Genomic DNA, 21,001 nt, shown 5'->3' with positions numbered 1-21,001 from the left:
TGTTGACATTTTCTGTTGCTTGCGCGGTGAGCACTACGGGTCTGGGCGAAGCCCAGCCGCCGGAGGCAATCCCTTATACTAGATTTCCATTCATTACACATAACTAATTCTACAGAGATATCAACGGCTGGGTCACCTCCGTCGTATCTATAAATAAAAACAACAAGTTGTACCACAAGATTAGGCTTAGGCTCCCCACATATTCTAACATGAAATATTTAAGCCAGGAACTCTAGCGGTTCTGCTGGTTCCCCAGACCTGTCGGGTTCAGCTGAGTCTCCATTTTCCTGATATTCGCCTTTATTTAATTTGTCATTATTGTCATTAGCTTGAGAACCATCAACGTTACTGGTCTCGTCAACAACGGTCTCATTATTTTGGTAAGTTCCATTACTAGCGGCGTCGGTTGTAACATTATCAGCTTCACTGGTAGCAGCAGTGGCCTCAGAGCCATTAACAGATACTGCTTCTGGCTCATTAACACTGTCACTGCTATTGCTGGCACTACTTGGATCACCACCAGACCCGCCGTTCTCAGCTTCTTCTCTTTCCTTGCGTTCTCGTTCAGCAATCTCAGCTGCGGTTAAAAATCTGCCACCCTGACCTCTCGGGCGTCTCATGGCATGTTTATGACGGCTTTCATGAAGATACGGGCGTCTTCCTCGAGCGACTTTCAGACTCTCATCTAATTTTGCCCTAGCAATTCTCCGCTTAAGAATGCGGTGGTACTGTTTGGCATTCACATAGAATGGTTGTTCAGCAGGTTCAGCGTCCATATTTCGCACTAGATGATAATAGACTGACTGACCACTATATTTTTAGATCTCTGAATCAATCCTGGTGCAGAAGCTCCTTTTTTCCACTCAGTGTCACAAGCTGCCAACTATCGGTAATTTAGATAATTTTAAAACTTCTTTGGTTTATCTTAGACCCTTATATGCGAGATATAGGTACCGCGGGGTTATTTCCAATAGTCAAACCGATAGTCAAACCGGTTCAGTCCCTTGTGGAGATTGATTAATTGAAACTAACTGAGGAGATATATTGTGAGTCCCAGTCTGGGCAAATATGACGATCACGGACGGGATTTCAAGTATTAATTCGATAGAAGAATATCTACAAAGAGTTGGACAGAGATTTATTACTTAATACGCAGACGAATACTGAAATATGGGTAAGGGCCAAAGTTACAAATAAATAAATAGGAATGATAAATAAAGCAGTAATGAAGAGAATACTTGGCATTGGTCATTTAGTTCTTGTGTTTGAAACTGACATTTTGTCCTTCAAGAGCTTCGATTCTAACTCGTAATTGGTGGTTATCTGCTTGGAGTTGACGGATTTTAAGCGCATGTTCATTCTGCAGCTCCTTCACTAATTGCTGCAAGTCAGAAACGACGTTAGCCAAGTCTGTGATATCCGTTGAAAGACCAATAGGGCTGTCGGCAAATGTTACTGCTTTCCTTTTCTTTGTAGCTGACGATGTCAAGGACGTGGTAAGATCATGACTGTTAATTCTCGATGGGGACTGCTCGGACAAGCCAGATTTAGCGGTATAGCTATTATTGTTGCTGTAAGACTGGGGGATTCTTCTTCGGGTTATGGAAGATTGCAATCCAAGACTGCTTGCCGTAGCATTATTATTGGTAATACGACTCACACGAGCGGAGCCTGGAGGACGCGCAGCGGTACGCCTGGAACTAGGTGTATTCTGACCCAACTGATCTGTAATATCAACGGCACCTTGTTTATCTGCATTAGCTGAGAATAAGCCAGATTTAGAGCCAGATGGTGTAAAATCTTCGCCGAGTACTTGAATATCGCGTCTATTTCGAATAGGAGAACCCTGGTTGAAGAGTGGTCGCTCTTTCCTTTGAGATGTACCGATTGAGAATGCGGGAGTGAAAGTTGTTGGCAAACCACGCTCTATAGTCTCTCTGATTGGAGACCGTCGTCTGGACGGTGAGGAGGGATCATTTGGTTGGAATCGAGGATAGGCTGTATTATTAAAAGGAGCCATTTTCGATATGTGAAGAAAAGGCAAAGTCAAGACTAAAGCTATTTGATTGTTCTCTACACATCTTGTTTACATGCATCTTTCGTGCATGATGCCTTTCAAAATCTGGTTGCTGCAGCAACACAGAAGCACTCTGAGTGCCCTGCAATATAAAGTTGACGGTACAAATAAAAACTAGATCATTGTATCATTCATATATATATATAGATTCCTTCAGTCTAAGTTAGCATATTTTCTCCAGTTGTGCTCCTCCTTAAAACCAAGAACCTCTCTGATCTTTCTGTTGCTGAGAGGGGCTTCCCACTCGCCTAACTCGCGAGTGATTGGGACATTGGGACAAGCCTGCTTCAGGAATTGAGCTGTAGGGATATTGGTTGTAATAGTATCATTAGTAGCGTTGAAAACTTGGAATCCAAGACCGCTCTTTTGAATTGCCAGGTGACAGATTTGCCCAAGGTCTCTGGCGTCGATATACGACCATGCATTACGCTTCCTAGTTTCAGGGTGCTCAACATGCCTCTTGAAATTGACATAATCATGGGGCTCTTGAACATTGCCGATTCTTAGAGCATAAATGTCATTACCAAATCTGCGAGCAAAACCACGAGCAGTCTTTTCGTTGCAAACCTTGGAAAGAGCATAAGAGTCCATAGGATCAGTGTCATAGTCTTCCTCAAGTGGGAAGCTATGGTAATCAGTGTCTCCTTGGGAGAAACAAACACCGTAAGTAGTCTCGGACGAGGCGATAATAATCTTCTTGACGCCTAGTTTACAAGCTGCCTCAATAACATTGTAAGTAGAGATAGTGTTGATTTCGTAACATCTGTTGTCGGGAACGACATTATCAGCAGGAATGGCTGCAAAGTGAATGACAACATCAGGAGGACCAGGAGGAGGTCCCTCAATTGAGAATCCCTCGTAGTTAAAATGATTGGTGAGAGCGTTGAAAACCTCGCCTGACTTTGTCAGATCGGTTCGCAAAGTAAAGACCTTGGCAGAAGGATCGGGAAAAGGAACTAAGTCGAGGTTCAAAACCTTGTGACCCTGAGCCAACAAATAGGGGACAACGTGTCTGCCAGCCTTTCCTGAACCACCAGTAAAAACGATACGAACCATTGTACACTGAGAATATTAATGTTAATCAATAAGTAGAAGCACCATGTGCCGAGGGTGAAATATTTATATTCGATTATAATACGAATTGAAGGGCCTGCCTGACGTGGAGGTCTGAACCCCCACACGGATATGTTCTGGTCTTGCATGCATATTCGGGGTAGAGCGGAGTTAATGCAATCACATCTGCGCCCTTGAGGTTTCCAAAAAGTGGGACTTTGATTTCCTGATTTTGCGTCTCATTCGACGATTTGAATCCTCAACGCAGGGTCTGGTAAACAACTACTCACTCAAGATCGACAGGGTCTGAGCCACGAAATGCCTTTTAGAGGGTGATCCATTAGCCCATTATTCGAAGATTTTATAAATCTTAAAGGTTGAATGATTATGTCTATAGGTACTTAAAGGTTGTAAGACTAATTATGAGCTGTTTTTTCCGAATGAATCACTGACAAGGGTGGTTTTGCTTTCATGACCACATTGCTTAGGCGAAAGTATAGTTTATGGTCTTCATCACCTCTTAAACGCATTAGTTTCTCTTGGGGTCCTTCCTTCAGGTCGGGTGATTCAGGAGCCATAAAGATGCAGGGTCAGGGTTAGGCAGTCTATCACGTATATATCACGTATATAAGTTGACGATACACCTGGTTACAATCCTGGTAATACAAGATCCACGGTATAAAAGTATGTCAAAAAACGAGGTCGAGAAGCAATTGGCTTATGAAAAGTTTCGTAGCGCGCTGCCAGAAATTCTCAGCAGTGCTGGCTATTCTGAGCTCTATGGATATGACCTGGCACAACTAAATCAAGCTACGGATGGCGACAATGTCATCATTCTCGAGACGTTGCTGCGAAAGTTTTTGCAGGCCAACAATTATGAAATTACCGAGTCTACAAATCAACTTGTCAAATCGTTAAAATGGCGTAAGAAATTTAATCCGTTATCTGCTGCGTTTTTAGAAAAACACAGCCCTGAGTTGGAAAAACTGGGCATTGTTACATCGGCTGTTCCGAAGAATTCAACTGATAATTTAGTTACAACCTGGAACTTATACGGTGCTGTGGAGAATAGAGAAGCTGTATTTAGAAATTTAGATGCGTTTTTAAGATGGAGAGTTGGTCTTATGGAACAAGGTGTGTCGCTCCTAAATTTCAGTAAAGCTGGTGAAAGCTCAATGACTCAAGTTCATGATTACTTCGATGTCAGCTTTTTCAGACTAGATAGTAGTACTAAAGCTGCTACTAAAGCTACTATCGAATTGCTGCAGGATCATTATCCTGAGTCACTACAAGCTAAGTATTTTGTCAATGTTCCGACTATCATGTCGTGGGTGTTTGCATTTGTGAAGCCATTTTTATCAAAAGAAACGACTTCCAAGTTTCATGTCCTGGCATCTGGCAAGGATCTTGCTGAAGACCTTGGTGACTGGGTTCCCAAAACATACGGTGGAGTTGGTGGTGATTCGTTGAATACTATCAGGGTCAAACAATTCAAACCAAGAGACCAGAGTCTAGTCAAATCCCTTACTGCTTCTACTACTGAGTCCACTGAGCCTACTACCACCACTTCTGCTAACCCTGCTCCTGATGCTGGAACTGCAGTAGCTGATAACTCTAAAGCACCTACTGGGGTGTCCGCTGTACCATCTGATGGCCCCAGCGCCAGCACAGCTGCCCCCTGAACAAACCGCGAACCACTCTGTTGCCACTTCTGGTGCTTAACACGTCTAATTCAGCCAATTTATCTTTTATTTCTATTTTATCTTTTATGTTCAGTCCTATCTAATTTTAATCAATTTATTGTTTCTAGAATACGGCCTGCTTTAATGGCGTAAATATCTCTAATCTTATCAGATTAATCTGATCCAGTTATCAGATTTTCCTAATATGGACATTTCCCTGTAACCGTGTCGGAAATATGCCGATCAGGGTCCCACATTTTCACTGGACTCTCTCTAGAAAAGCACCTATTTACAGAGTTTTCCAAGAAATGTTACCAGATTCCCATCCTATTATAATTTACTAAATATTATCATTTGTTTCATTGCACTTGAAAGCGAGAGTCCCAGCCGCATATCCTCCTATTTGAGGTAAATTGAATAGACGCGCGTCAATCGCGACATCAGATCTTAGATCAATGTTTACATTTAAACAATTCCACAAGTTTATTTAATGGGATCTAATGAAGCTGATCAACTTATACGATTAGAAAACCATGAGCGATGATGAAGGTAAATATAATGATCTCCCTGTCAACGAGTTACGACAACTGATTAGAACAAGTTCACTAACTATTGTAGGAGATATTGAGAGGCAGTTGGCCCAACTGAAGGCCAAAGAAAGAGAATTGAAAGACCGACTTAAGCAGAAGAAAAGCGTACCATCAACATCGCAGCAAAATATCGAGATACCAACAACTCCGCCTAAGAATCGGCAGCGTGTTCCTGTATCTCCAGCTAGGATTCGCCTAAAAATTGATAAGGGTCTCCAAGCAAAAGATGTGTCTTTACGAAGAAGTCCTAAGAGAACCAATTACAATATTACGGGGACCGATAGGGCGGAACGATCAAGCTTTGCAGACCAATTGCTCAATTCCTCGGCAGCTTTGAGGGAAAAAGAAGCTATTAAACTTGACCTTGAAAGAAAACGGGTTACGAAATTCTCGTTGAAATCCAATATTGGCCAAAATGATGGCAAGGCAGGCGGCAATTCTGTGACAGAAACATACTCGAAATTAAGATTGTCTCACCAATTCATAGCAAAAGAGGAGCTGGATAGCCAGTTTGAAGATAAAAAAATTATGAGTGTTGGTGATGTATATGCAATAATTCATCCACCCCACTTCGAACCTCCAGCTGTACCTAATTTTGTTGTTATTGGTATTGTGGCCAAGAGAAGCGAAGTCAAGGTCAATAAACTCGGTAAAAAATATATGATGATGACTCTTACAGATCTAAATTATGACATACCACTAGCGTTGCATAGCGAAGCGTTTGACATGTTTTGGAAAATCAGGGAAGGTACTGTCATTGCTGTGCTAAATCCCGAACACTATATTATATCAAGAGGTGTATCAGAGAAATCTATCGGTTTAAGTGTGACATCATCTCTCGACGTTATCTTGGAACTAGGAAGATCGAGCGACCTGGGTCAGTGCCCTTCCATAACACAGAATGGTAAGAAATGTACCCAATGGATTAATTTGTCAAAATCCAAATACTGTGAATTTCATTTGGAATTAGGTGTTCGTCGAGCAGCAAGTTCACGAATGGAGTTCAATTCTGTTCAGGGTCGAATGTTTTCGCCAAAAAAGAATGGGCGCAGGTTACAATTTATGAAAGGGGGGGTGGCATCCAAAACGGGTCTCCAAGAAGACCCATTAGCGCCCCGTAGAGATCCTTTGTTTGGAAACGAGGGTAGGATATTTATGACAGGTGCGAAGAGCAGCGCAGCAACATTTTTTCAAGATGAATACGATCTAGCCCCTACTGGGACTTCTGAAGAAGCAGCCAAACGGCTGCAAAAAAAACTTAAAGATAAAGAGATGGAAAGCAAGATAAGAAAATATCTAGCAGACCGGCCGGATGGCCATTTACTTCGTGAATATGATGTCAAGGGGCGCTTGATCGAAGATGACTCTACCGTATCGAAGTCGAGCTCTTCGAAAGGAGATACGATATTTTCGGCACAGCAAATTCGTAGACTTGGATTTGATCCAACTAAGAGAATTAATGTGGCTGAAAGTTCCAAAGTTTCTGAAATATCTCTAATGAATGCCGCAGATGTTGACCTTTCAAGACCCAAAAAACGATCCCGACATGAATCCGACGATGATAGCGATGATTTGGAAATTATATAGCATTCTACAGTTATTAAACATAATTAACATACATCATTTAGATTTTAGCTAATCTAAAAGCCATCGTAAATACCAGCAGACTTTTCATCTGCTAATCGGGCATCGTCGAGTTTGAACCAAAAATGAAAAGTACCAGTATCATCATGTGAATCACGGTCAGGGAGAGATCTCACATCCCATGGCTTGGGTGTAATAATATAATGTACATTTTTAACCTCATCATCAGACCAAATGTCTCTGTGAATGGTACGAAGCGTTTTCAGAGCGTTATACTTGTACGACAGCGGTAGCCATCTGCCTTCAAATACATCAGACAATAGTGACTGGTCTGCAAAATCATAACTTGAAGTCAGACTTGGGTTTTCAAGTGCATTGACAATCTTGTTATAGTTTTTAGGAGACGGATTAACCACTTGTAGACCGCCATTGCAGATACCCAAGCCAGTTTTTGAAGATGGACCAACAACATGATTATGATGAGCCTGAGTTTTATCTTCAAGGGCAATTGGCTTATAACTCGTATAAGCACAATTTTCCTTGTGCCAGTTGGATGGGTAGTGGGCCTTGTTATAAGGATTACACACACAGGCATGAGAAGCGGCAAATACTGCCGTCTCATCATTAAGCTGTAGATCCATGAGTTCGTCCATATTCTGAACAACTACCATATCACTGTCAAGTTGAACGACCCTGTCAAACTCAAAAAGAGAGAAAGGTTGGAGTTTACTCCAGCAGTCGTAGAACCTCACATCATTTTGATAATCTTTATGAGCTTTTGGAAGTAAGTATTCGATCCGTTTTTTGTGAATGCCTCGGTTATCTAGAGCTTCGTGGCCCTCTTGTTCAAAAGTTTCTGTGTATAACACCAATAATGGATACTTGCTTCCAACCTTTCGTAAAGCGTATTCTAAAGTTAGAAGTCCTGAAAGATACTTAGTATTGGTAATAAGTGTCGTCCATACTTTCCTCGAGTTGGGAATTGAGTCTGGTTTGCCCTGAGTCATATCTTAACTTTGCTCCTTCCTTTTTCAGTTGAATCTTCTTTGGTTTTACCCTTCGTCTATTTTTTCGAGAGCTTTTTAAATGGCGGATTCAAAATCTGGCAAGTTTTTAACTCCTCGCTATTATCCTTTGACTAAAATAAACAATTTGATTCAACAACGCCTATCTATGTATAACATAGATGTATTATAGATGTATGTAAATGATCTGCAGAATTAACGCACCACACCTTTCTCGGAAAACGTGTATCTCACTCAACAAGATAAGCCTCGCTTGACTTTCCTCTTCAGTACTTTTTAAACGTATATTGACAGTTTATAAACTGGAGAAGAATGGCAAATGGGGGTTTAATTCAGCCATACATGACTAGCTATTGTAGCCACAACTGAAAAAGATCATTTCTATTTACGATTTTAACTTATCCGGCATTGATTTCACATGTGGCGAGATCAAGATTCAACGCCACTTCACGTGCCAATGGGCCATTGTATGCAGATCTGATTATCTGATACAGATCCACACTGCAGTAGGTGACGGCTAAAACTGGTCAGTATAGGGTCAATGTAGACGAGCTCTCAAGCTGTCCAAAGTGAGCAGACCCGACAGGAACCAAATTGGCATGCAAATATGAACATATTATTTTCTCTGAGACGGCAACTAGTAGAGAAATTAAACCACGATTAGATAAAAATAGTGATATTTATATTATAGCTACAATGATACAGTTTCAATAAATGATTTTAACTCGGGAGCCATCTAATCCCATCTAATGGAGTTAGGATGGTAATATTTCCTCAGGGGGGCGGCTGGAGTAATGGCGTTGTGAGTTCGAAGAACAACAACGCTACGGTTTTGACCCGAATCAATAGAATGGCTTTGGAGTTGGAACTCTTCACATAACAAATGAACAAACATGCGTCGTTGAGGATTCATAGGAGGCAGACGCAGTTCTTTAGTTGGTGGTTGCATGGCTAGAAACTCAGTAAGATTTGCTTCAATTGTATCACTCCAATCCGGGTCCACGTAGTATAAGTCAAGAAGGTCATCATTGTATTTATGCTGAGCCGAGGATGCCAGCTTTGCTTGGTAGTCCAAACCAAGGGCCTCGGCCATTTTTTTGTTTCGTTCCACAATTGCACACGACTCGTCACATTTAATGGGACCAATAGATGGTGAAGGATTAGCAGTGATTTCTTCAAGGGATTGACCGGTACATTTCCGCTGGCGAGTGAGGTTGCCACACGTACATTTGTCGATGACGACTTCCATACAATCAGATTTGTTACATGCCGATTCTCTTTGAAAATGGCAACTGGCTTTATGAATATGACCACAAGGTAGAAGCTTGCCACAAGCACTAGTACACTTGGTCAAACACTGACCTTGGCTATGACAAACTTTGGTGCATGGGTGCCCACACCCTGGTAATGGATTACCACAAGCCTTGCCACACGAAGCTGTTTGACGATGACACTGGACACCTTTAATAACTGACTTTTCACAAACACACAGCCTTTCAACGAGATAAGGACATTTAGGGCATTGTTGCTCGCTGCTGTGACATTCATGCTCTACTCGAGGGTGTCCGCACTCGGGATCGCGAGTGCACTGATATTTGCATTTGGGTATCATTGAACCACATCTTATCGGTGCTCTAACTAGAGTACGGCCACAAGGACATACGTAATCATCTAACGACGATTCAAGACATGGATGACACGGTCCATTGTGACAGGTCATTACGCAGCGGTGCTTGGCACAGTTTAGCAAAAGGTTACAAACCTCATCGCATCTATGCACTTGTTCTATTGGTGAGTTGTCTGTACTGCCAGCTCCAGGCCTTGATCTGAATTGCCGTTTCCGTTGCCTCTCTCTTTCCAGTGCTGCCTTCTCATGTTCGCAACAAATGACGTTACATCGATGTCTACGACAATCTTTGAGAGCGGTACACTTCTTTCTGCATCGGGCAACATTCCCAGCTGTGACAAAAGAGCAAGGGACATCGAATGCCTGTGAAGTACAAGCACACTTGACAGATTGAAACTTTCTACAAGGAGGGCATTCGCCATCATGACACTCTGCTGAACATTGATGTCCGCACGAGAGTGACTTCTGGCAAATTTTGCTACACTTAGGTTTGGGCTCCTCACATGAGGATCGTGGTCTACCATTCAGCAAATCTACAACCAATGTTTTCCCACAGGGACACATCTCGTCCGTTCGAGGAGACATGGGACACAAGTGATCGTCTTTATCTCGTGTGTGGCATTTTTTGGAACATCTATGAACTCCACAATCATAAACTTCATCGCATATTTTACTGCAAGAGAAATAACCCATCCATCTCTTGATCTCACCGTCCACAAGTTTGACTTCGCTCCAACTAGCTCTCTTATCAGAGCATGGGATTGACTCGTCTGTATTACCACAATAACATTTGGCATTAACCAGCTCAGGACATTTACCGCATAATCCATTATGACAGACCTGTCTGCAACGATGCTCTCCACATGGGAGCATTTCATTACAAATATCCTCACACTGCCAGCCCTGGTAAGGTGTAATAATGCAGGGCCATTGTTTTGAATACTTGGCACAGAAGCAGTTTATACTTGGTCCTATAGCCATGCATTCTGAATGAGGGCCGGGATGACAAATAGAGCCGCAACCATGAACACACCCTGTCAGTGGAGCATTACATGTCTGACCACAACTATGTGGAGAGAGTCCATCTTGAGGTGGATTAACCAGCTTAGAGCACCAGCATCTATATTCTTTAATAACTTCAGTTTTGACGGAATTGCAGGAAGGACATTTCCAGCTGCCAGCTTGTCCTTTGCCAGCTGTCTCTTTGATTCCTCGTTGACACCAACTTTTAATACATTCTAGATCATAGACTCTGTAGCAAACTTCACAACTCCAGATATGAGAGCTGGAATCAATCTCACCCGTACAAATAAGACAAGTATATTCACCATTCTCAATTTCTGTCCTTAAAATATCGCTTAGATCCATATAATATGGCGAAGAGTCCTCCTCCTGAGATTCAAACTCCGAGTCCGAGCTAGAAAAGTATTCCAACTCATCCGACTCATCACCAACTAATTGCTGATTTGCAGAAACTATTTCTTGGCCATCTAGTGATAACGACTCAACTCCCTTGTTAAGTAGAACATCTGCCACTGGCAGATTTGTATTACTTTCTTGGGCCATGCGGTATTTTGAAGTGCTGGTGGGAGCTGATCAGAGGTTCAGATTTAATTTATATATTTGCACCTATGATTCAGCCGTTCCTCACTCATCATCACTCATATCTGCAGCTCCCCCTGATTTTGCCACTATCGGCGACAGCGAGCCTTGGCTGCTGGGCAACCTGCATGTAGTAATGTACCCCATTTGTTAATTGCCGTATCTGTCCGTTTGTTTACATTTAAATGTCCCTATTACATTCTGTGTGTTGTTTGTTTAGAATTTAATTTCTATTGCATTCTGCGTGTCGTGTGTTCACTTGTATATCTATACATTTGTTTTTATTTTTTTTTATTTTCTTCCAGCCAGATTACTTCACAGTTGATAGAGTGATCCCAAGATTTGGTCGTATGCTCTAGAAATAAACAGAAGTATGTCTCACCCTCAGGCACCTGGTTCTCAGACAGAATTAGAAAAAGTGGTCATAACCAAAGAATACTATGAGAGCAATTTGTCCTCTCTCGTCTCGGATGCAGACTTGCTATTGATTGATGATAAAAACCTACTCCCCGTTGAAGGCGAAGGAATTCTGGCTGACCAACATTTTCTATATATACCGACTTCTCAACGTCTATGTCCCTGGAAGGATTGTTCGTTTAATTCTGAAACTCATGACTACCGCTTAATCCGAAAGCATGTTTCGGGGGACCATGCCCATGGGTACATAAGCAGAAGTCCCAGTCAAGGGCTAAGCTATCGCACCAATAGTCAAAAGCTATGCCACAACATTGCGCTTTCATTAAGACGAAAGAGAAAATGTATTCTAAATTATGGTTCCCAATTTCTCGAAACCGAGCCCAAGGCTGGCTTCAGAAGGATTCAAAAACTATGGAACGCTCTTCTGTATTCTGATTCTCTGTCTCAGGAGCAACAATCAGTTGTTCTGATGACACTACCGTTCTCGGTAGCCATCAGACTAGCCTCAATTACTGATGAAGACTTATCCATTACGATGGATAAGTGGCAAAACCTTGCCGCATTTTCGTCGAGCGAGTTCCATCAACTACATAATGCATCACTCGTCTGGAGTTACTTATGTGGTTTTCAGGCAGACATCCCTATATGTGAATATACAAAGCTTGAAGATATAATTCACAGATATACTGATATCGACGAAGTTGATCAACATTATCAGCGACAGCTGGAAATGAATACTTTCCAAATAGAACAGCGATTGAAAACCCTATTTTCTGCAAATTTGGAGCTCGTGTCGTCATCCTCTGAAATTTCCTGTGGCAAACTTGCACCAATGCCACAAAAGTACATCAATAGAGATTATGCTACAGCGCTTAAAGTAGTCAACTACCAGCCAGATAACCAGGCTACTCCGGATAGTAATGTAGCTGCTCTTACCCTTGTCAACGAAGGGCTGGATCTGCAGACAGTCAATACTGTGGATGAATACGATCGGTCACCAATTGGCCCGTGCCTTGTAATAGTCTACGACGCTGGTTCCCTAGAGCAGGTACATAATCCCGAAGTAGCAAGCAGCTCATTGACCATGTTCACCGGCTTCTTGGCTGGTATATTCACCGGCTTATTGACTGGTATAAAACTGGCAGGAAGAAACTGTTATTCTCCTGCCAACTAGTAGTAGTATGGGACGAAAAGCAGGTAGTCTCTTTTAATCTGAGCTCCCTAAAGCAAGAATAATTTAAGAATAAGGATTACTGGCAGGAAGAAACAGTTGTTCTTCTGCCAACTAGTAGTAGTATGGAACGAACAGCAGGTAGTCCCTGAGCACCCTGAAGCACCTAGAATAATTTGAGCAGCACCGAATACACGCAATAGAGAACTTGGGGAAGTGAGTACCTCATAGTACAAATAATTAATTAATATATTTATACGTTAATATCTGCCATGAGGTTGGCTACGGCCCTGATTGTAGCCATATCTATTGTCGTTGTAACCATTTCGATTATTATCTCTACCATAACCGTAGCCACCACTGCCCCCTTGACTGGCAGCTCTGTCATATCCGTATCCGTATCCGTATCCTGATCCATACCCGCTTTGCGAATTTCCAGTTTGGCCGTAACCTGATTGGCCATATCCGCCATTATTATAACCGTTATTTCCGTATCCACCTTGTCCATATCCTCCCTGGCTATATCTATCGTGGCCATAGACACCTTGGTTATATCCCCCTCGACCATATCCACCATGCGCCCCATAACCTCCTCCATTATAGCTACTGCTATTATATCCACCTTGACCGTATCCATTTCTAGAACCTGACCCATAGCCATGTTGGTCTCGCTGATCTGATGTGCCATTGGAAACGAAATACTTATAACCGCCACTTCTTTGAATACCAGTGGAAACTGGATGTGGTTTTACTGTATTGTATTCCACGTTTCTGTTATTTCTTCCATGAAACATATTTTTCTTTGGACCGTTTCTTATAGTTTCCTTATCTTCGTAGGTAAGAACTGGATCAATGAGCTTGACTCCCGTCAAAAGCATACTTTTATTGTAATGAGCCAACTCAGGCATCGAGTACTCCATAACTAGAGACATATCGGGATCAAAACTAGGCATATCACCAGTGTTTAGAGGGAAAGCAAGTGGCCGATCTGGTTGGATACCCGGAGCTCGGCGAACGAGGCCAGCTAATCCATTTCCCTTGTCTGATCTGAATTCAACACATGATGTTTTCGATTCTCCATATAACCTATCTTTGACATCTTTGTATAGCTTATTCGCGCTGGAAATCAATAGTACCTCCTGGCGTCTTCCATTCCTATATCTTTCATGGTCAGTTAAGTGGGGGTATAGTGCCTGTACTTCTGTCAAGAGTCTTTTCTCGTCAATAAACGGTAACAGGGCCACTCCTTGCCAAGCCATCTTTTTGCCATTCATGTCAATTGGGAAATCCACCGGATAAAAGTCTATAATGCTCGATTTAGGATCGCTCATTAAAGGATGAAAAATGTCTGGAAGAGTGTGTGAGCTATCTGCCGGTAGCACACTCATTAATTGTTCAAATGGTGCAAAAGGTTCCCCTAGCTCGAATTTTATTTCAATCTCTGCTAGATCTACTAAATCTTGGGCAAAAGGAGCATAGTGGTAAGGAAAATACCAGTTCCACGAAGGACATCCCTGATAATAATATAGTAGTGTCCAACAAATTCCCTCAATATACTTTTTGACAACACCCTTACGGAACTCTGTATCATTTTCGGACACATGGAACTTGTTGGAATAGTATCGGTTTCTGTAACCCGGCTCCCACAGCTTGATATTGTCTTCAGGCTCATCAAATTCGTCTTCACCTTGTCCAGAACCGGATGTGGTCGGCTTCTGCAATTGTGAGGTAGCTTTACGTTTTTGACCAGCAACCACAACATCTTCTTCATTAGGAGTTTGAGTTTCAACATCTTCCTCGTCTCCTTCTTCTTTATCAACCTCTCCTTTATTGCCAGCGTCTTCCTCATCTCCTATATGTTCTGCTTTTGACTTCTCAAGTTCTCCAGAATCTATTCCGTCTAATAAAAGTTTCGCTTTGAGTTCTTGTGCAGCCGTTTTGTTGGCCATATTAGCCAAATTCAGCGCATTTCGATTGGCTACTATATCACTGTTTGACATATGTGTTTTGCCAACGCTCTCACCAGATGTACTATATAGAGGCATGCTATCTAGCGGCGCAATTGGTGCTCGCTCTCCCCTATTTTTACTTAATGCCACAGGTGGTGGTGCTGACATCTGATTCATATATGCCCTTCTCTGATCATTTTCAATTCTACGCTTCTTTTCGTTACGCAATCTTCTAACCTCGCCTTCCCGCTTCTTTCTGAAAATGCCATCTTCTTGTTGACCAAGAGCTCTCATCATTATCTGAACACGAGAAAGATCAACTTGTCCGTCGCATGTCATATATCCCTTCATAGCTGGCAGAGACCGTCTCCAAATGCCAATCAAAATATCAATACCGTTATCGCGTACATCTAAAGAAGGCATGTGAGGCAGGAAATCGTTACCAACAAAAAAACACATAAATACCCAATCGTCAATTGCTCGTTCAATATCAAAGACAAAAGGTAGTCTAGGCACATCTAGTTCGATTTCCAGGTACTGGCGCAATATATCGACATGTAACCAGATAAAAGGTTTTGGCTTTGCTTTTTCCACCGCTTCTTCGTCTTCCTCTCTCCTTTTTTCTTCTTCCGTCAATGCGAATGCATTATTATTCTTTCTACGTTTATTGCTGTCTTGTGCAAATACATCTTCACGCAAAATCTTAAAATGAGGCTCGTGAGTAGCGAGTCCTAAAAAGATTAAATCAGCATCCAGACCATAAATACAGTGGCTCGTGTTAGGATCGTGTGCGGGATCGCTTCTCTGACTTCTAATAAATTCCATGATCTTGTGCTCACCTTCGCCAGGGACTGATGCATCGGAAATAATCACTTTTACATCCTTCCAACCAGGGTCATTATTGAGTTTGTAAGCAACCCAGTACCTCAAAGATTTCGCCAGTATATCCATAAATGGAGTACCCGGTGTAATAACATTGGTGTCCCAAGCTTTTTTACCCTTAATGGCCTCGTCTATAATTTCACCTCTGGCTTCAGCCTCGGCAATAGCACGTTGCTTTTCCTCAGCGAGAATACGAGCATCTTGAGCAGACCTAAACCGACGCGATCTTTGCTGGTTCATCTTTGCTCTAGGTGCGACTCCATCTACAGCAATCATAAGAATCTTTCTTGGTCTGGCCATAGAGACCACACGGTCTGTATATTTGAAGACCTCAAGCATCATTTCATCTTCAGTTTCAGGAGGGGGTCTGCCCTCCGGATGCGTACAGGGATGTACTATACCGTTCATATCCAGATATAAATTGTCTAATTCTCCATTTGGATTCTTACCAGAGTAGTCTGCCGGATATTCCTCTCCATTAATAACAATGGGAGGTTCTTCAACCGCTTGAGAGATAATCTTTGGATATTTCTTTGATAACCATCTGAATAATGCGGGAACACTTTAAGATTGTTAGTTTCAGCTTCATCATTTGCTCCTCTTATAAAAGCTTTATGACCATTACTTACCCCATTTTGTCTTAGATAATTAATCGAGTCAGTCTAGAACTAGCGACCTCGACTGATACTAAAAAATGTCATACTTGCCGATATATTTTGTAGAGAATAATAGGGTTTTTGCATCAAAAACATGCTGTTATGCAATATCTGAAGATACGCTGAGAAGCAGCTTCCGTGATCTAGCTCTTAGCAGATCCCCGCCCCATCCCGCCTCACTTAACGAGGCTCACTTGGCCTGGTAAATCTTGTCTCCGGGGGACCCTTTGATTCTACGAGTGAGGAATTTTTTCTCTTTCCTCAAACAAATTCAGCGACTTGTTAAAAAAATTGGGAGTCAATACCAAAGAATTAAAAATGGTTAGATATACTGAAAAGGAAAAGTAGAACATGGCAGATTTGTGTTATTTGCTTAGGCCATGCGGTCTCGAAGATTTGGCGGGAGTTAATCATCTTTGATTCATATTGGAACCTATTATTTGATTCCAGCCGTTTTTCACTCATACTCTCATGGAGCTGCAGCTCCCCCTGATTTTGCCACTATCGGCTACAGCGAGTCTCGGCTGCTGGGAAACCTGCATGCAGTAATGTACACCATTTGTTAATTGCCGTATCTGTCCGTTTGTTTACATCTAAATGTCCCTATTACATTCTGTGTGTTGTTTGTTTACACTTTAGTTTCTATTTCATTCTGCGTGCCGTGTGTTCACTTCTATATCTAGTATATCTATACATTTGATTTTTATTTTCTTCCAGATTACTTCACAGTTGAGAGAATGATCCCAATATTTGGTCGTATACTCTAGAAATAAATAAGGGCGAATATTAGAACTATGTCTAACCCTCAGTCAAGTTTAGAAGATATGGGAGCTATCCCTGGTTCTCAGACAAATTTAGAAAAAGTAGTCATTGACAAGGCAAGGCATACATTGACAACAATTTGACCTCTCTCGTCTCGAATGCAGACTTACTATTGACTGATGAGAAACCCTGTTGAAGGCGAAGGAATTCTGGTTGACCAATATTTACTATATATACCGACTTCTCAAAGCCTTTGTCCCTGGAATGGTTGCTCGTTTAATGCCGAGACTCATGAGTACCGCTCAGTCCGAAGGCAGTTTCGGGGAACCATTCCCTTGGTTTTTTGACCAAATTGCCCAGCAAAATGCTGAGCTATCGCGCCGATAGTCAAAGGCTATGTCACATCCTTTCGCTTTCAGTCAGATGGTAAAAAGCGAGCCTTTTAAACCACAGTTCAATATTTCTAGAAGTAGACCCGACAACAAGCTTCAGAAGGATTCAAAAAACTATGGAAACCTCTTCTGCATTCTGATTCGATTTCTCTACAGGAGAAATCAATCATGAGAATGAGCTTACCATTCTCAGCAGCCATCAGCTAGAATAAATTTTACATAATGATTAGATTACTGAGAACCGAATATAGGCAATAAACAAGTTGGTAAAATTAGTCGTTAGTAATGATACGATGCTATACATAAGTCATACACAATTCAGACAATTTCGAGTCTCATCCCATCATTTCACCAGAAGGTTTACTCTCATATCTACCTAAATGGCAGACTTTTCAGGTTGGCTATTCTAGCTTTCAACATATTGGACATCACTAGCCATTGAAATATCAAGAATATTTCTGGCATTTGAAAAACGACCGGCACTACTCTTCTCTACTATGAATAATAGAGACAGGTCAGCTATGAACCTGGTAAGCCCATGTCGAGTCAACTACATCCATGCCAAATCCTCTGCACAATCAGATATTAGTCGAGTAAGCCCATATCGAGTCAACTACATAGTTGGGTAAGCCCATGTCGAGTCAACTACATAGTCGATCCGGTGTGATGAGATTCTAAACAGTAATTATCACGACATAATCAAGTTGACTCTCTTTTACACATACTGATGTCCTTTATATGCATTGAATATCAAGAGCGTGATTCCTGATTGTTTATTGCTGGGTTAGACTGTGAACAAATATTTATAATTTATGATTTTCCATATTTGGAGCTGCTCATAGTTACAATACTGTCAAAAGAAAAATGGTGTGATTTGAGGGGATAAAGAATTGGGTGAATGTAAAACCAGAGCTACTGCTATATGTGTGTGCTTCATGAGTTCAGTGAGTATTGGATAAGGGGAGATGTTGCATTATCGGTTCCTCTGGCAACCACTATCAAGGCAACGGCGCCAACGGTTTTATACAGATTTATTATCGAACATTAAACATTAATCTTGACCCCTACCCATTACATATCAGACAGGGGGACACAGTTTGGCGAGATTCCATGACGAAACCAATTAAGATTGTTTCACTCAGCGGACCATCGAGTTCTGGCAAGAGTGTAAGTATTTGCTGTCCCTTGCTGTCCCTAATGAACAGTCTGATCAAGGATCGTGCCATAGTCTGGGGGACCTATCTCAAAAAACGTCATAGAAAAGGCAAAATCGCTATGGTCGGAAGCAGGTAGATAGATATTAACCAAGTCCAGACGCTGGCAAGATTATTAAGAAATCTATTTCCAGGATCGATACTAGTGTACCAAGATGATTTCTATGTGGCAGACCAAGAAATTCCTGTTAATGAAAAAGGGGTTGCCAATTGGGACTGTCCCGAGGCATTTGACCTGAATCTCATGGCAGAGGTATTAGACGATATTCACCAGACAGGCGAAACTCCCGGTAAATACATATCCAAAGAAGAGAAAAACAAGATTGGTCCGGACCATGTGAGCAAAGAGCAATTAGAGAAAGCTCGAGAGCTAGTAATAGCCAGTAAGCTCACTGACAAGTATCGATTTGTGTTTGTAGACGGCATCATGCTTTACCATGACAACAGTCCAGTAGCACGCAAATTTGATGTTCGGTTTTTCCTTCGAGCCTCGTATGAGGAGCTGAAAAAACGAAGAGAAGCTCGGGCAGGATACGTAACTATAGATGGATTCTGGCAGGATCCACCCGGCTATTTTGAAGACATTGTATGGCCCAGTTATGTGCAGTATCACAAACACTTGTTTGCGAATGATGACGTCGAATCAGATTCACTGTCTACCGATGCCGTAGACCTTGATTTACACATGCCAGGACAGGATGTTACAGCTATGCCAGATATCCTGACATGGGCCATCAACGTTCTTCGAGAGTCACTGACCTCAGACTCGTTATCCGATTCGTAGTGAGACGGTATTTGTGGGAATACTTGGGGAATTGGCTTCTCTTAAGGCTTCTCTCATCACTGGGTCTGAATGGTTGGTAGATACAGAGAGTTTTTGCCGAACTTTGGGTTAATAGCAAGCAAATTGAACGAGCCAGATGTTGTCTTGTTGACTAGAGCTGGTGGTTGTGATATATGGTGTCTCGACACTTGAATAATACACTAATAGACTTTGTCAATTGTGCCAGAGATTATCAAGACTGGTCACTATTGGCCTCTATTGCACCTAGAATGTTTACATATTTGTATGTATTTTATAGAAGGTATTACTGGTACTACCATTCTCAGGAATCGAGTCACTGAACAGAATCTACCAGACGAAACCACATGAGACTCGACTCGCTGGATCTGACCTCACAAGAAATACAAGTCCGTCGCGAGGTGCGCTCGTGAAGCGAGCACAACGGGGTCTGGGGCAGCGCCCCAGCCGCCGGAGGCGGATACCTTACGCCAGATGTCCTTCTCGCGACGAAATCACATGTCACTGGCGGGACTTGACCACACAAGAAAGACAGGGACCCCTAGAACGGGCTCGCGAAGCGAGCACACCGGGGTCTGGGGCAGCGCCCCAGCCGCCGGAGGCAAATACAGCCACATTACAAACACTATTCAAAGTCTATTTCAGCTTGTCATTATACAGCGAGCCGTAGCCAAGTTCGTCAACAGTCTCCTTCATGCTGGTCTGGACCTTTTCGTACAAACTATTAACGTCGGCAGCAGTCATGCCCTTAGTCTCAATAGGATCGAGAACCTTGATTTCGATGGTACCCTTCTCGAAAATGCGTTTTTGGAACGAGAAGAACTTGGAGTAGTTGGATGCAACAAACGGCACAACAGGCACTTGGCCCTGTACAGCAAAGTGGAACGCACCTTTCTTAAGAGGCAACAGACCGGGTTCCTGGTAGTAAGAACGGGTTCCCTCAGGGAACATGAAAACGCTCTGTTTGTCACGATTGACTTTTTTGACGGCCGAGTCGAACGCCTTGAGTGCGTCGGATCTGTTTTTACGGTCAATAAACACCGATCCACTGAGAGTCATGAACCAGCCAAGGAAAGGATAGTATTTCAGGGCCTTCTTGGCAGTGACACTACAGTACTGAGGAAATGTAGCCCCCAGAATCAGGATATCGAGTTCCGACTGGTGGTTCGAAACAAACACGGCCGGACGTGTCTTAAGCGCCTCAGGGTTCGAGATGACTACTTTAATTCCCAGAATATATCTGGCCAAAGTATAAAACACACGAGCAGTAGTCCATTGGGAAAGTCCTTGTTTACCAGCCAATGTCAAAACAATAGACGCCAAAGCTCCATAAATTCCACATCCAGCGATAAGCAGCAGGTATACCAGCACTCGCGAGTAGAACTGTAACGGTTTAATCACGCCAAAAAACCCCAGCACCAGGGCGGCCGCTACGCCCCGCGACCCATGCTTCAAAACAGCTGCCGCCTCAACCATCTTTGAATCTCTTTTTCTCCCGAATGATCTGAAAATATTC

General features: G+C 42.4%; 9 protein-coding genes across 9 annotated transcripts; 3 read left to right on the top strand and 6 right to left on the bottom strand.

The window, feature by feature from the left end:
- Window positions 1-218: 218 nt before the first annotated feature.
- Window positions 219-776, bottom strand: HAP2 (Hap2p; the record flags this gene model as incomplete). Its single annotated transcript, XM_018882242.1, has 1 exon — window positions 219-776. One exon carries the CDS (start codon window positions 774-776, stop codon window positions 219-221), a length of 558 nt encoding a protein of 185 aa, XP_018736638.1.
- A 1,454-nt stretch (window positions 777-2,230) lies between these two features.
- Window positions 2,231-3,133, bottom strand: AWJ20_5119 (uncharacterized protein; the record flags this gene model as incomplete). Its single annotated transcript, XM_018882240.1, has 1 exon — window positions 2,231-3,133. One exon carries the CDS (start codon window positions 3,131-3,133, stop codon window positions 2,231-2,233), a length of 903 nt encoding a protein of 300 aa, XP_018736637.1.
- Window positions 3,134-3,816: 683 nt separating this feature from the next.
- SFH5 (Sfh5p) lies at window positions 3,817-4,812 on the top strand (the record flags this gene model as incomplete). Its single annotated transcript, XM_018882239.1, has 1 exon — window positions 3,817-4,812. One exon carries the CDS (start codon window positions 3,817-3,819, stop codon window positions 4,810-4,812), a length of 996 nt encoding a protein of 331 aa, XP_018736636.1.
- Window positions 4,813-5,345: 533 nt separating this feature from the next.
- On the top strand, window positions 5,346-6,989 carry MCM10 (Mcm10p; the record flags this gene model as incomplete). Its single annotated transcript, XM_018882238.1, has 1 exon — window positions 5,346-6,989. One exon carries the CDS (start codon window positions 5,346-5,348, stop codon window positions 6,987-6,989), a length of 1,644 nt encoding a protein of 547 aa, XP_018736635.1.
- A 53-nt stretch (window positions 6,990-7,042) lies between these two features.
- On the bottom strand, window positions 7,043-7,993 carry AWJ20_5116 (Uncharacterized protein R707; the record flags this gene model as incomplete). The annotated part of the gene is made up of 1 exon (XM_018882237.1): window positions 7,043-7,993. The coding sequence occupies one exon, from the start codon at window positions 7,991-7,993 to the stop codon at window positions 7,043-7,045; it is 951 nt and encodes a 316-aa protein (XP_018736634.1).
- A 754-nt stretch (window positions 7,994-8,747) lies between these two features.
- Window positions 8,748-11,204, bottom strand: FAP1 (Fap1p; the record flags this gene model as incomplete). The annotated part of the gene is made up of 1 exon (XM_018882236.1): window positions 8,748-11,204. The coding sequence occupies one exon, from the start codon at window positions 11,202-11,204 to the stop codon at window positions 8,748-8,750; it is 2,457 nt and encodes an 818-aa protein (XP_018736633.1).
- A 1,884-nt stretch (window positions 11,205-13,088) lies between these two features.
- RAT1 (ssRNA exonuclease RAT1) lies at window positions 13,089-16,067 on the bottom strand (the record flags this gene model as incomplete). The annotated part of the gene is made up of 1 exon (XM_018882235.1): window positions 13,089-16,067. The coding sequence occupies one exon, from the start codon at window positions 16,065-16,067 to the stop codon at window positions 13,089-13,091; it is 2,979 nt and encodes a 992-aa protein (XP_018736632.1).
- A 2,860-nt stretch (window positions 16,068-18,927) lies between these two features.
- NRK1 (ribosylnicotinamide kinase) lies at window positions 18,928-19,467 on the top strand (the record flags this gene model as incomplete). Its single annotated transcript, XM_018882234.1, has 1 exon — window positions 18,928-19,467. The coding sequence occupies one exon, from the start codon at window positions 18,928-18,930 to the stop codon at window positions 19,465-19,467; it is 540 nt and encodes a 179-aa protein (XP_018736631.1).
- Window positions 19,468-20,121: 654 nt separating this feature from the next.
- SLC1 (1-acylglycerol-3-phosphate O-acyltransferase SLC1) lies at window positions 20,122-20,961 on the bottom strand (the record flags this gene model as incomplete). Its single annotated transcript, XM_018882233.1, has 1 exon — window positions 20,122-20,961. The coding sequence occupies one exon, from the start codon at window positions 20,959-20,961 to the stop codon at window positions 20,122-20,124; it is 840 nt and encodes a 279-aa protein (XP_018736630.1).
- Between the last annotated feature and the right edge of the window lie 40 nt (window positions 20,962-21,001).

This window comes from Sugiyamaella lignohabitans, chromosome D (assembly GCF_001640025.1).
Source record: "Sugiyamaella lignohabitans strain CBS 10342 chromosome D, complete sequence".
Classification (NCBI taxonomy): domain Eukaryota; kingdom Fungi; phylum Ascomycota; class Dipodascomycetes; order Dipodascales; family Trichomonascaceae; genus Sugiyamaella; species Sugiyamaella lignohabitans.
This window is presented reverse-complemented; position numbering and strand designations above follow the sequence as displayed.